At 38.4% G+C, this 15,268-nt stretch overlaps 1 protein-coding gene and 1 long non-coding RNA gene across 6 annotated transcripts in view; one reads left to right on the top strand and one right to left on the bottom strand.

The window, feature by feature from the left end:
• Positions 1-89: 89 nt before the first annotated feature.
• The window catches only part of LOC137175693 (ninjurin-2-like), a 36,573-nt gene continuing 21,394 nt past the window's right edge, over positions 90-15,268 (bottom strand). Inside the window, exons 2-5 of one of the 5 annotated variants that reach the window (XM_067581516.1) lie at positions 4,226-4,362; positions 4,019-4,098; positions 3,509-3,672; positions 1,462-1,576 (exon numbers count right to left, since the gene is read on the bottom strand). In XM_067581516.1, coding sequence (XP_067437617.1) covers positions 3,518-3,672; positions 4,019-4,098; positions 4,226-4,362 — 372 coding nt within the window. In that variant the 3' untranslated portion in view covers positions 1,462-1,576; positions 3,509-3,517. Of the gene's footprint in view, positions 554-852; positions 1,577-2,982; positions 3,189-3,508; positions 3,673-4,018; positions 4,099-4,225; positions 4,363-15,268 lie in introns of those variants that run through there. The other 4 variants (XM_067581513.1, XM_067581511.1, XM_067581515.1 and 1 more) reach the window with 4 other exon arrangements.
• LOC137175694 (uncharacterized) lies at positions 415-3,559 on the top strand. The gene is made up of 3 exons (XR_010925696.1): positions 415-506; positions 1,414-1,529; positions 3,474-3,559. It is a non-coding gene; the product is annotated as an uncharacterized lncRNA (long non-coding RNA).

Raw genomic sequence — 15,268 nt, forward strand, 5'->3', positions numbered from 1 at the left:
GGTCTATCGCATTCATCTTACAGTATTATTGCTTTAATTAGCTTTCAGGGCAAATTTGTTACTCTTTGTATAAAATATTGAGCAAAAAGTGGGTTTAAACTATTTTTATTTTAGTGCTTAGACAGAAATTTGAGGAGCTCTACCAGAGTCCAACACAGTGGAGAAAATATTTATAACAGGCAATGAAGTAATTAATTATAAAATAAGTCACAAAATGAGGCCTGTAGCTACTGTGCAATATCTTTGTTAAACATTGATGGATGCATAGTTAAGATACATATCAAGTTTTATGGCCAGAAGACACACATGTATGTATGTATTTCATGAGCTATTGTGAATGTATGTCTCTATGTTAGTGCAGATACCAGTCAGAAGTGTGTGTGTGTGTGTCAGTGAATGCGCATCATAAGCCATGGGAAGTATCCAGTGCGCTGCATGCCGAAGGTACTGATGAAGAGGTTGAGGACTGTGGTGATGAAGACTATGATGCTTGTCACATTGTTCAGGTAGTCCAGACGCTTATGCAGGGCGGAGTTATTCAGGTTCCGACGACCTGTGTGACATGCACGCACACACACACACACACACACACACACACACACACACACACACACAGTAGAGAAAGAGAGGGTTCAAACTACTCTTGGTTGTGACACACTGAGAGACTTGTAGTTGCACTACACTTTACAATAAATGGACAAAATTTCAATGGACAACTCCCCTCCTTCAAACTCACATGCATGGACCCACATGTAGTCACACACTATAGTTTGTGATATAAGCTTCATTTCATGTTCATTAATACAAATCAACCAGTCTCCAGCAAAAAAAGACAGTGAACATGAATCAAGCATCTGTTAAATCACTGCATTTATTCAACTTTCTGGAGGAGAATGTGTACGTACATATTAGAGGCAAATTGAACCTCAAAAACATTTCCTTTGTCAAACAAGTTTTGAAAATAAATGATATAAAACAATCAGTTTTCATAATTTTACCTATTAACAAACAAGGGGGAAACATGTAAAGTGTAAAACCGTTTGAAATACACATAATGGAACATATGCACAATTTTAGAAATGGAAATTCAAGCATATTACTGCAGCCAATATAGTAATGCATATTTACATAGATGTTCAGTTGGTTAAAGTGGAGATATTTTAGTTGGATTACAGACTGAAAACAGCATTTAAATAAAACTTTTCAAAGCCGGAGTAATAAATAAGATATAATATTTGAATTGTTTGTCTCAACTTTGCACAGAAGAGTGTAGCCAACAGGTGCACATACATTTTCAACAACCTTACATTGAATAAATGTGTTTAAGTGTGTGAATTTGCTGTGTGAGTGTGTGCATGCATGTATAAATGTATTTGTTGTTTGTGTGTGTGTGTGTGTGTGTGTTTGTGTCAGAAGTGGAGTCGAGCCAGTAGCCAGCGGAAGAAGCCAGTCCTCTTGGATCCGAAGAAGCTGACGAAGAAGTTAACCACCGTGGTGACGAAGATGACGCCTGTAGCCAAGTTGTTCAGGTAGTCGAGTCGTTTCTGATTGGACACCACGTTCAGGTCCCTGCGGGCTACAACACACATACACACACACACACATACACACGGACAGACACACAAACACACATATTTCAAACATTTCAAACACACCCAATCACACAGACACATTTGATGCATACATACTCACATGCACATATGTATTTGAAACACGCAAAACACAATGCACCCATACAAGCATCAAATTCACACACAGTTCAGTCACACTCCCTCAAGCCTCTATCTTGTTCAGGTGACATTTTGACTGTACTTATGCTAACAAAGTTGCTCATGCATTTGTATTAAAAAAATCCACATGAATCCCTTACCTCAAATCAAGTATTTGTTGAAGGAATTCAGTATTAATTTGTCATAATTTAATGCTGCCCTCAAGCAGGGAACCCCCCGCTGGTCCAATTAAATGAAGCTGCTCAGTAGCAGAGTTAGGATAAACTGAGAGGATCCTGTTTAGACTCTAAAATGTGGACATGCTGTCTGTTTTGTGCTTTTCTGAAGTCACATTTTGAACCTTTATCAGAAAAAAACAAGCAGCAACTATCACTGCTTATGGCTGAAGCCAATGCAGAAGCACCTTAAAGTTCAGTGCCACCAATGGCTGCTAGATGCTGACTCCAAAAAAAACATCAACTTCTCTTTTGAAATACTAAATCAATAATTTTTTTCTGTGAGTCATTATGGTCTCAATCAATAAATTCAGGCCCTGTAATAAGTGTACTGGTGGGCATTTTGGGAGCCTGGCCCCAAACAGAAAGTGGAAAAACACACCTCTCTTAGGCGCTTTTAGACTAAACAAGTTTTAGATGTGGCACATATTAAGTCAATGCAAAGGATGTGAACAGATGCAAATTCACTGTAGGCACCACAAACTGCATGTTAAGAAACATCCCTGGGAGTTGCTCAACTGAAGCAAAAAAATTGTTTGAAGGAGTCCATTTGTTGGAAAAAGTCCATTTAGGGACTTGGATTGTTGCAGATAAAAGTAACCAACTTCATATTTCAAATGAGAGGTTGGAGGTTCTCTCATTCACTTTAATACGGATGAAGTTTTTTAATTAAGCTGATCTAGTGGCTAATAGAAGATCAGCATCTTAAGTGGCTTCTGTATTAAATATAAACATATTCACACTGGGAGTTTGCTTCTATGTTCAGCTCTGAGGCTGAATGTTGAAGCAAAGTGTGAATGTTTACAAGTGTTTGAGGCTACAGGTAATTTAATAGCATTTTTTGTTCCTTGCATGGATGGATAAAGATTAAAGCTGCTATGAGTAGGATTTCATATGTCTGTGCTTTAGTGCCATCTGATGGTGGTATCAAGAATGACATTGTGGCAAACATGCACACGTTTTCACATAGCAATGTATTACAAAGTAACTTTAAACATGCATGTTTATGCTCAGTTTATGTGTATGAATGTACGTACTGTACACTGTGTGTGAGTGTATCAGTTACATGTGTTTCATAGAATGAAACGCTGAAACATCCATCGCAGGAAGCAGCTGCGTTGTGTGCCAAATGCGGCTTTGATGATGTTGACAATGAGGGTGAGGAAGATGATGCCGGTGATCAGATTGTTCAGAAAGTTTAACAATCGCTGATAAGAGGGGAGGAGGGTCAGCTCAAAACGAGCTGCACACACACATATGACGATAGTGCATACATACATTACACCATTACACACACAGACAACAAAAACACACAGACATTCAGACAAACACACACACACACACAAACACACAAACACACAAACACACACACACGTAGTTGGTCTCTTGGCCCGGTCCATTCATACTGAATCAAATCAAACAAAGATATCAGAGTGCAGTAATACTGTAACTGATTAGTACTGTAAGTAGATCAATAAGTCACACTCCTCTGTTTGTGTGTGTGTGTGTGTGTGTGTGTGGTCCCAAGTTTTCTCTAATTTCTTTATTAGAATCATTCCCTACGTCAGAAAGTCAGAAATGCATCCTGGCAAAGAGGCCGGTGCGCTCCATCCCGAAGACAGAGATAAAGATGTTGGTGACGAAGATGAGGAAGATGATGACGGTTATGATGTTGTTCAGGCTGTCCATGCGCTTCTGGTTGGCCTCTTCGTTGATGTCTCGCCGAGCTGCAACAAGCACAGACATGTACACACACACACACACACACCAAAAATAACAAACTACACAAAAGATGCAGACAGATTTGTCCAAGATTTCATTTAATATGCATATTTGTTTTTTCATGTTGAGCAGAGAATATGTTTGGTGGCTTGGATGTTTTATATCTGCAAACCATTTTCCGCCAAAACGGACAAGAAAGTGATTGGAATTTAAACAGCATTGCCTGTATTTTCGGAATAAATCAATGTGTCAGTGTATTAGTGTGTTAATATGATTGGTTAAAATATGGAGGATGGATTTCTGTTGGGGGCGGGCTTTAAGCAGACCAATGTTGTGATGTGATTGGCTCACCGATGATGATGATCAGGACTCCAGCCACTATCTGAAGAGCCAGGGAGAAGGAGATGAGGGTCAGGACGGCAATGTAGTACCTGAGGAAGTGAGATTAAAAGGTTATGCAACGTTTTCAGAATTCAACTGGACCTTGAAAGCTAATAAAATTGTGTTCCTGTGATCCCTGTTTGCCTCTCAGGTGCACATACTGTACTGATACAGTACCTGTATCCAGCTCCCTGTTCGATGACAGTCTTCATGTGAGTGACGTTAGCCAGGAACAGAGCGATGTCCAGCATGCCCTCAGCCGCGGTCTTCTTAGTGGCATACAGGTTCATGTTCAGGTTAGAGGTCGAACCACCCTGAGAGAAAGATACCGATTTCAGACTTGAGATCATAGTTATCCTTTTTTTTTTACCCTCAATTAGGCATTATAGATACTGTAAGTAAGAGCCATGACATAAATTATACACATTTTTGGTGCATCAAAAAGTCAAGAAAAGGAACCCTGTGTTTATCACAGTTTCTCATAAGTTTAAGATGGTCAGAACACAAATTAAGGAGCAGGGATAAAGCTTCTCCAAGAAATGCAGTTGAAATCAAATTGATTTTGTTATTGAAAACTAGAAAATAGCCACATTTTTGCCGTAAAAAATAAACATAAACTAGTTGTGAGTAAGAACCAGTTCAGCCAAAGAGAGAATACAAGAATTTGATGGAGTAGAGTTAGGGGGAGGGGCGGGGCAGGTCTTGATAACATTTTCATGCTCTTCCGTGGTATAGAGGGACAGTTAAGGTCTTTCTTCCTGTTCCCAAATTCGTGTTCTGGTCATGTTAAATTTACAATAACTATAATAAGCACAGGGTCAGTTTTCTTGACCTCTCCAGTAGTTGAGATGTTGATAATCTGCTATATACAGATCTTTATAGGAAGCCAACAGAGCGAAACACTTTGTTAAAAGCTTCCTCTTCCAATGAAAACTAGCTTACCCAGTAATCAACTGTGTAGAATCAAGAAAGTTTCAAAAAAACTGCTGACTTTGACCAAAATGTTACAGCGACAGCTTCCAAATTCAGAGAAAGCAGTTAAACAAAAGCACAAATCACCAGTGCTGCGGAAAAAATCCAAACTGAGCCAAGATCTGAACTGTTTTACAGACAAAGGCAAAATGTTAATCATTCTGTTATTTTGTCCACAAAATATTCCAGATGTGCAAAACAGTTTTAAAAAGACTTAAATAAACACTTCTGTTTGATAGGTCTCTTTTTTCTCTTTAGTTGTGTTGCCCTAATCTCAAAGACAAATGAGTTAGCTCTGATCTGGTTCCACATATTGACTCCTTGCAACGTCTCTTAGCTTCAATACCAGATGGCAGTTACAGATGCAATCCATGTGCTAAATGCAGTAGCACACAAATGCAAGTATTTTAGTCCTCCTATCTCTGGACAAACAAAAAAAAAATCTATTTGTTGAATCATCACTTGCTCTTAAAATCAGTGATTTACTTCATCAGTTGTCCTTGTGGAAAAACCTACGTCAGCAAGACAAAAAGAGAGTTACGGGTTAGAAACATTGCAGCACTATGAGGTACAAAATTGTAATCTATCCAGTAGCTGCACATTTCATTGAAGCTAATCATCCTATTTCCTCTCTTCAGTATTTCAGTATGGAGAAGGTGAACTTGCCTAAACATGGTGGAGGTTTAGATTCTTTACTGTTGAGGTGAGAGGCAGCCTGGATCTAGAGATTAAGGACCTGAATGTATATTTTGACCTCAAATCATTTTTGATATTTTTTCTCTTTTTTGTAGGTCTTTTTTTGCATAGATATAGATTCATATTGTGTATTTCCTGATTTAAATGTAAGATTGCTTTTTGACTTTTTTTCAATGTGTTTTTCCTGGTTTGTACTGGTTGATTTATGTGGACTTGTGCTTGGCCTCGGGCCTCCCTAGGGTCGGTTGATTAGATTGATTGCCCTGATTGGTAACACATGTCCCGGCTGATATAACTGCCATTTGGGTGCCTGTTGTATTTTATCCTGAAAGAAAACTGTTTGCTGAAACATTGAGCTTTATCTGTTAAATAAATTAATCGTAGTTATGAGTGTTTGGCTCCATCATCTTGTTTGATGTCTGCCTGCAAGCAAGCAAGCCAGCACCTTGGACATCTGACCATCACTGCAGCTGCATAATGAACATCTTTAACAGATTGACGACAGATGGAAAGAGAGAGAAACTGAGAAATGTGAGAAGGAGGGTAAGAAAAGATATAGGAAAGGCAAAATTTGGAAGAAAGTGAAAGTGTGAGAGAAGAGAAGCAGAGAGATGGAGATGAATGAGACAAACAGAAAATAAGAAATATAGAGAGACAAATGAATAAAATAAAACGAGTGAACACAAACAAGATACTTTCCAGATCCAGATACTTTCCTTCTAAACCAATGTGCAATATGGTCATGTCATTTTTCTATTTTGAAAAAAGGTACACTGTCAATCTCTAAATTACTCTGTTCAAGTCATATGAAACTAACCAGGAGAGGGCAGCATACTCCTGCGGGACACTGCCAGCAAAAGCATGATCTGGGTGACAAGATGATGTCAGGTAATTGGTTTATCTTTTTTTATTTACAGGTTTTGTTCTTGCCACCAAATCCAAGCCAGAAATGTGATTTAACAAGAGAGTCACTGTCAAAGTCAACAAGATGCGGATTTCAACTGACATAATTTTTCATGATCTATCAAAAAGATCAATCCAACTCCTATCATCGCCTGAAAAATGAACACTCCATACATCATCATCTCAGGAGCCTCACTGCTGTATTCCAGTTGACCTGGGATGAGATAAGTGTTTCTCTAATTTTATTGGTTTGGAAACAGAAAATTCCTTTTATTTTTACATGCTTCATTTATCATGAGAACTCTAACTGCAGCTCATTTTCCAGTGGTTGGAAAGTAGTTGTGTTTAGATCAAGAATTGCACTTTGTTGCGCATTAGGGAATACGGAAATTGATGGTGTGTGCGTGTGTGTGTAAACATGTGCGTATGTGTGTTTCAGTTAATACACATGACAATCATTTAAATTAGAGAAGCAGGAAAAAAGAAGTGAGGAGGAGAAGAGTGTGCGAGAAGAAAAGAAGTGATGTGTGTTTGTGTGCGCAGGGAGAGGACAGAGAGAAGGAAACATTAAACATCATTTAGGCCTCAACAATGACTCATAGCACATGTCAGGGACTAAAATTTTCTAGATCTAATTATTATCCTGCTATAGTGCATGCACTGCGGATGCACATGTTGGATTACTTAACACAAAGCTATAGATTAAACTATTCTGTCCACAAATGGATCATTTTACTCGAGGCTGTGTCAGTGTAGCTGGAATCAGCACAGTCTGTTTTTCTTTAGGCTGCGCAGAAACAGAGATGTGTTTAAGGAAGACATATATATAAAGTCAATCATGTGCACACAAGAGACATTGTGCTTTATGACCTCACTGTGCTGTAATGTGTTCTGCTGCTCCAAAATAAACACAGCGCTGACACTGTACATGTGCAGTAATTGTTCAGCGCTGTTGTTTCTTTCCATGCGCTGCCTCTGTTTTTATGTGGCGCTGTGTAATGTTTTCTTGCTGCAGTGCAGCTACACAGTTGCTCCGCACACAATAAAAGGACATTAATGACCTGAAACTATAACAAATAGTTGTAACAATAAGTTACATTTTGGATTTTAAAGTGAAACTTCTGTATTTTTCAACCTGGACTCTATTTTCCCATCTTTTTGTGTCAAAGTGACTAATGGTGACCAAACAATTAATGAAACTGGTCCAGTATTGAGCTAGAGCGCTTCAGCTGGCAGCTGCTAAACAGGCTCCAATGTAATCTGACAGGGCAATACGAGGAAAAGTGCTTGTTTTTGCCACTGACAGGCTCAGATTGTTATTTTAAGTGTCTGACAACATTATGGAAAGAACCACACAGGGAAATAAAACTTTTTTCTTTACCTTTTGCTTGATCCAGTCCGTTTGTTATTTTGTCAAACCAAGTCTCGCTCAAGGAGAGGTCTTGTGAAAGTTGAGTTGTTTTTGAAATCTGCTAAATATTCAGCCATGACAGGGTTGGAGAGAAGAGTGCTGGGAGGAATTTGTTATGTTGGAGTACAAAAAGCGTAACTTAGTTTTATCTAAAAGGTTTTCAACGTCATGGCTGAATATTTAGCTAATTTCGACAACAACTCAACTCTTGACTGAAGTGCTCTTGCTCAATACTGGACCAATTTCAAAAATTGTTGTCCCCATTAGTCACTTAGATACAAAACAATAAGGGAATAGGGTTAAGGTTGAAAAATACAGAAGTTTCCCTTTAATTTGGTTTTTTGTATGTTCTGCTGAAAACCACAAGAACAGTGCACAGGAATCATAAAGACAAGAGTCTGTGGATGAGTAACTGTCTGAAGTAACAAAAAAAGTTAGTTGTCTTGGAGGAAATTACTCAAATATAGATTGTGATGAATTTTATTGGTATATTGCACAGCAAAAAATCCTCAACCATGCTTTGTGTCAGATCAGCTGAAAAACATAGATGCAGCATGCTTCTTATGATGATGGTGATAGATGGTATTTTCTGTTTTAACAAGGCACATGCCATGATGCAAATACCATTGTACTGGCCCTGCTACAAATAATGGTACAAACACTGTGCCATGATACTGACATATTACATGTCATTTTGTAAAACAGTAAAATTATATATTTAAGGAGCAACATTTTTGGAGACTTTCATCACTTCTTTCAAGTCACTGCATAGAATTTAAAACATCATGACTTTAGTGTCCTGTAGTCATATAGATACACACTGCACTGGGATGATCTAATTTACAAAAAAAAAATTGCAAACAAAAATGATGCTATTAGAAAAGTTTTTGAAATATTGTTGTTACATAAAAATCCCGCACATAGTGGCTTTAATAAATTCTGTGCTTTTTCCTTTGGCACTTGTCTTCCAGGTGTACTTTGTACATAAATACTGTAAAGGTGTCAGTATGCTTCAAGTGAGGTGTATGTTGGACCATTGAACAGGGTCTGAAACTAATGGGCGTTAGTGATGAGAGTGAGACTAATGAGAATTAATGGGTGGCATCCAACAATTTCTGTAACTTTCCAAAAAACATCTGACCATCAGGACTACTTTACACATCCATTGGACAGGTGTGTGGATGTAAAAAAAAGTGTGTAGAATTTGATATTCTCTCTCTCTCACTCTCTTTGTCTTGAACAATGTAACACCATGACAGAATGAGGAGAAACTGTCAGAAAGTGTGCACCGTTATCCCAGACTTTTAACCTTGCCTTCAAATGTAGCTTTTCACAGCTGGTATAATTGCTGTTTGGACGACACTTCATACAAACTGGTTCGTTTGAAGCATACTGAACCCTTAACAGTCACCACTGCACTGTGTTTTCAAAGCACACAAAGCACCACTCCAGTGCTTGTGACACTGTGGTGGATGTAAACACAGCGTTCTTGTGGGCTGAGATCATGTGCCTCGGTGTCTTCCTTACGGTCTGACAATGCTAGCTAACTCTTGCAAATTTAGTATGAGGCTAACCAACAGCGATTACCCATAGCACCACTGAGCTACAGCCCAGCCAAGTGTACATCCACTTCCTTTGCAGTCATGAGCACAGCTGGCACACTTCCTTCTGCATGCAGGGCAAGCAGCAAGTTGGCTGGTGCGTTTTGGTAACAAATAGTTTTCAGTGAAAGTGTTCATGTGATGTCTGTGGCTTCTCATAACTGTACCATGATATCTGGAACAAGATGTTGACATTTTCAAATGTAGGTTTTGGACTCTTCAAGTGCCACAAACCAAAACCAAAGCAAACTAGCTCTCTGTGTAAGATGAAAAGTATGTGATTTGGGGTATTTTGAATAATTTGCACCTTGCAGTTTATCCAAATGTTTACATATCACAAAATGTAATTTAGCATCTTTCTGCGACTGACAATTTATGTGTCATGATGCAGTGAACCTTATTAATCTGGTACATATTGTGCTGGAAACCTTGATTTCCTCCCCCATACAGTCTGTGTTACAGTACAGTTTGATCCAGACTGGGTTAATCTCCAAGAAAGTATGAAGCAATTCCTAGAACTGTAAGACTGTCAGAACACTCTGAACACATGTACCGTGTACCATGGCCTTTTGTATGTTTTTGTGAGAGACATAGAGAGAACTGGCAAGAGAGAAAAAATATGAAAAGAGGGTGAAAGACAGAGAAGGAAGTGAGGAAGGGATACAAAAAAAAGACAGCAGTAGATATAGAGAGACAGGGAGAGAGTGGGAGAAGAAGTATGTACAGTATATATACTGGCCTGTTTCCATCCTCTCTCCTTTGGGGACTCGTGGTCACACTTTATCAACATCAGCCTTGGGCAGGCTGCCAAAGCACACACACATACACACATATACGCACACACACACACACACACACATACATACACACACACCACAACCGAAACATTTGAATGGCCTACATACAGTTTTATGGGCCATGTGTGTTCACTTAGTGTAATGTCTTACTAAATGCATTGACTGCGTGTTTATCGTGCTTAATCTGCACTTATCTTGATTTATTCAATATATGTTCATAAATTACTATTTCACCCTATTTTTCGCCTGACAGGTAGGGGAGAGATAGATCCTTATTTACAGCAGCGGTCTGGAGAGGTGGTTACTGGAGGTCGGCAGGGTCACACACATTTAACCCTCAGAAGCTGTAAATTACAACCAGGTCACTACCGGGCTCAGCAGCACCTCAACATTTGATTTTGAGGAATGAGGAAACGTTTTAGCTACTCTGTGAAGACACATCAGTCAAAACTTCTTTTTTTTTGTAAATCATTCAACAACTGCCTTCATTAGTGAGGGTTAAACTGCATATTCGACTCTCAGTATTCTGGGTTACTGGATATTGTCCAGTCATATGGTTTCAAGCAGATATGGAGGTTTCTCTGTGAGGACTGATTCTTCACAGCAGTATATAAAACTACTATAAAAACTCGTTTTCACTTCTTATTTCTAAAAAAAGAAATCAACTGTTTCTTCACACAAATGCAGAGTATGGTGTTTCTCAAAGATGAAAAAAATAACTGCACAAGGTCGATCATGTCCTTACAGTAGGATAAAAGAACAATTGGGAACAAGGAAGCAGTGTTAAAGTGTTTTTTTCTGTCCAGAACCTGCAAGGAATGTATGGATTATGATTGCTCCTTCCAGGTCCGCCCCCATGCACATTACACCCACTGTATTTGACTTGACCTCAGCCTCACAGTTGGAATCTGACCTACGATTGTGACAAAGATATTCATCATGAAAACATCAAGCAACATCTTGAAAAACATTTATCATGTCATGGACTCCCGGCTGGAAAACATATGAAGAAGGAATTCACATCAAGAATCGACAGGGATATTGGTTCACATTGTGATATTTCTAGCTGAGCACAGACAGCTATTGTATGACTTGAAAAGATAAGGCCGTCTAAGACTACAAAGTTTCAAATATGGAGCAATAATCTGATAGAGTAGTCTTCCAAGAAAAACAGTTTTTATGTTAGATTCAAGCAATAAACACAGTATATAGGCTTCTTCAATAGTCAGAACAGAATTTAAATGAAGGTTTCCCTCAGGAATATAAACAAGTCATCACTTTTCACTGTACAGGTTTGACACAAACTATGCTTAATATAATATTGGCATTAATGTTACATATTATATCACACAGTTGGCAACAGTTAATTAATTTGATTATGTTCAGTGTAGCGAGTTTAATTCCTGCCTCAACATGCACAGAACACACTGGTTATGCAATTTAGTACTAAACATAAAGTACATTTGAGGTCATAAATCTGGGTCATACATTTAGTATTGGATAAACACAATTTTTGACTTAATAATGGCACAAGATGAAATGTGATGGGATCCCCAAAGTCAGTAGGATACACCCTCTGGGCACTATGGATATCAGTACAGACTTTTATGGCAATCCATCCAATAGTTGTTGAGATATTTTATTTTTGGCGAATGTTGACTGATGTTGCCATCCCCTGGAGCCTCGTCACTAGTATGACTAAAAACACAGTAACAATGTCCTTCATCCAAGTCAGCCTAACAGTAGAAGCTGTTTTTTAAACTCCCTGCAGTTTTGTGCCTAGTAAGTAAAATGCACTTGTGCAAAGTTTTTCCTCTCTTTTTTTTGGTATTTATATAGTAAACTTTTCCTAGAAATCCAGAGTCCTTGTAAAAATCCCCTCCCTGAAATTCACTGATCAACAAACATAGGCACAGGTCCATATCACATAATGTACACACACCCACACCCAAACAGACCAGCCCTATACACACACACATACAAAAAAAAAACCACATACTTGACATATACCTGCACAGTATGAGGCACGTATAAGTATGTGTCGTTCCACATGTATGGGTATGCACATTTATACATGGACAATATACACAAAACATACCCGTCTTTACCCTTCAAACTGCGAAACTGCACATAAACACATACATACACACACACACAAATATACACTAGACCACATGGGAGGCCCCCCTCGACCTCACAGGAAGTGCTCCTCCCCTGGACTCTTATTGGTTGCTAGAATGGCCAATAGGAATGAAAACCCAACTAGGAGTGGAGCTCTGGTTTTCTTTTAGCAACTTATTTTTACTGTCCGCCTGTCTTTCCATCAGTCTGTCTTTCTATCTGTCTGTCTGTCTGTGTGCTGGCCTATTTGACTGTTTTTTTTTTCTTTCTTCTTCTTCATTTTTCCGTGGCTTTTTCTGCCTGAAGGCATCATCTTTCTGTTTGGTTTTTATGCAACTGCCATTTAGGGTGAGCAAGTAAGAAGAAAAGCAGAAAAGCAGATGAGGAGAAACAGATAGCGACACAAAGAAGAAGAGTCAGCGTGAAGGGAAGCGGAGAGACGGTGACAAAGAGACGAATTGTGTGTTGGTTTGCTGACTCTGGCAGCAGTACAGTGGCTGTAGTTACTACTCACTTGAATGATTTTGGCTGTAGATATGCAATACTCTGAGTCTTTGCATTTTTTTCATCCCACATGTAAGACTAGGAGAGATAACATTTCAAAATTTGGTTCATGATTTGCTGTTAACTCATGGTATCTATTTTCAAAGGATTTTAAAAGGACAAATGAAAGGTCAGTTTGATAGTCTCCCTGAGAAGACTTCATATCACCTGTTTAAAGTTGTAATACTTAATATTAATTAATATCAAACCCTATGTTTTATACTATTTATGACCTGCATTTTTCTCTATATACTTTGGTAGTATTCTTTGTCAGGGGCGTCATGCAGTAAATTTTTTTTTCAGTTTCAAAATGCATATTTTAACATTTATTACTTCTATGTTACAGCCGCCCACTCAGTAACTTAATTATGACACTGTATTGCATTTAATAATAATATTGCACAAGAAAATGTTAGCAAAAAGGCTTCAAACTCCAGGGAAACATTAGCTCGTTAGCTAACCAGCACTGTTGATTATTTAACGTTGAGTAAAGAAAGCTCACAAACATGTAGCTACTATTTTTACTGACACTATTGTTGACTCTTTGTAAAAAAAAAACCCACAAAAAACACATTTCAGACACATTTCAGTGCTGCAAATTTGCTTTGACAAAATCATTTAGTTAACAACAGAAAAGAACAGCATGCTAATGCTAATATTAATTATTGTTAAAACTAGTTATGCTAAAGTCACTTCAAATAGGGAAATTCTGAGGCTCAAAGTAATTTACAGATGAATTCAAGTCTGTTTTATGGCATGAGCTGAGATTTGTTATTCGTACCTCATTCTTCTACTACTTAGCGTTTTCTTGTTGGAAGCAACCAAGTAGCCTAAACAGAGAGGGGGGGACTCTGTGTAGCAGGCAGAATTAAATATGAATAAAAACATGCAGAAAAGCGAGTTTGTTTATGTACTATATTATTAAGGCAAATTAAAAACACTTATTGTAAAAATAGAATTTCTAAAGCATCCAGTCTCAGTCTCAATATTTGAGAAAGCACGTGTCCCCTCAAGTTGAATGGACACAACACCTCTGTTCATTGTCAACGGCAGAGTCCAGAGTGCACAACTGAATCACAGAAATGGATGCATGTGCTGGATATAATGCGGGGAAAAACAACAGCTGGTGTCAGGTTATGGCATTATTATTGAATTAGCGCAACACAATGCATTTGTGGTTTGTTTGGTTGCAGTGTAAACAGAGGCACCTCAGCTGAGTGCAACGGTGTGGCTATTAATGTGGTTTTTATAGTTTTTGGACAACAAAAGAGACCTGTGGCACAAAGGAAAAAGCTATATTGGAGTTTGGATACATTGGCAGTACTTGTTAGTTGCATAAATTCATTGTTGGTTTTGATCGTTTCATGGGATTCATTGGCAACAAGATAAAAATAGAATATTTTCAGAACTGTCCTTTAAAAATCACCTGCCATTACCACCAGTGACCACAGGTGTCGCCAAATCAACAAGGACTGAAATTTGAAGGATTATAACTTTAAATCAAATTATTAACCAAGCAATTTTTTCACATAGCACTAAAAAATGTCAGATGTCCACAGAATGGTATTTTCCATGCTTGTCACTTCTAGGAAAAAACACTTTCTTTCAAATATATTTTAGTGGCCGTCATAGCAATACTGGAGGATTTGCCAGATGTGAAACCATCAAACAGTCCTATTTCAAAACTTCTTTGAATCACTTCTTCACCAAATCTGTAAAACTAGAATTACCTTCTAGAGGCTAAAACCATCTGCTTGGATTCAGTCGACCACTGAGTGCCTCCCAAAATCACCTCTTGACATTTTCTATGTTTGTTTGTTTTGGGGGAACACAGGTCAGCGAGTGAAATGCTGCATTGCAGGTTATTTGTTTGCGTGCATATGTGTGTTGATGACGTATGGGGGCAGCAGGCATTTTAGTGAATAGACTTCTTATGTTTAGAGACAAACACACTGTGGATAAAACTCAGCACACACACACACACACACACACAAACTGAGTCAAAGCACTTATTAGGTAAACTTTGACATGGAAAAAAACAGGGAGGAGGCTGTTACCTACACACACACACACACACACACACACACACACACACACACACACCATTTTTGACCCCTTACTTGCTCAGACACATGCAGCAGGTTCACATCTCAAGAGCAACTGACCCTTGGTCTTT

Source organism: Thunnus thynnus, chromosome 23 (assembly GCF_963924715.1).
Source record: "Thunnus thynnus chromosome 23, fThuThy2.1, whole genome shotgun sequence".
NCBI classification, from domain to species: Eukaryota; Metazoa; Chordata; class Actinopteri; order Scombriformes; family Scombridae; genus Thunnus; species Thunnus thynnus.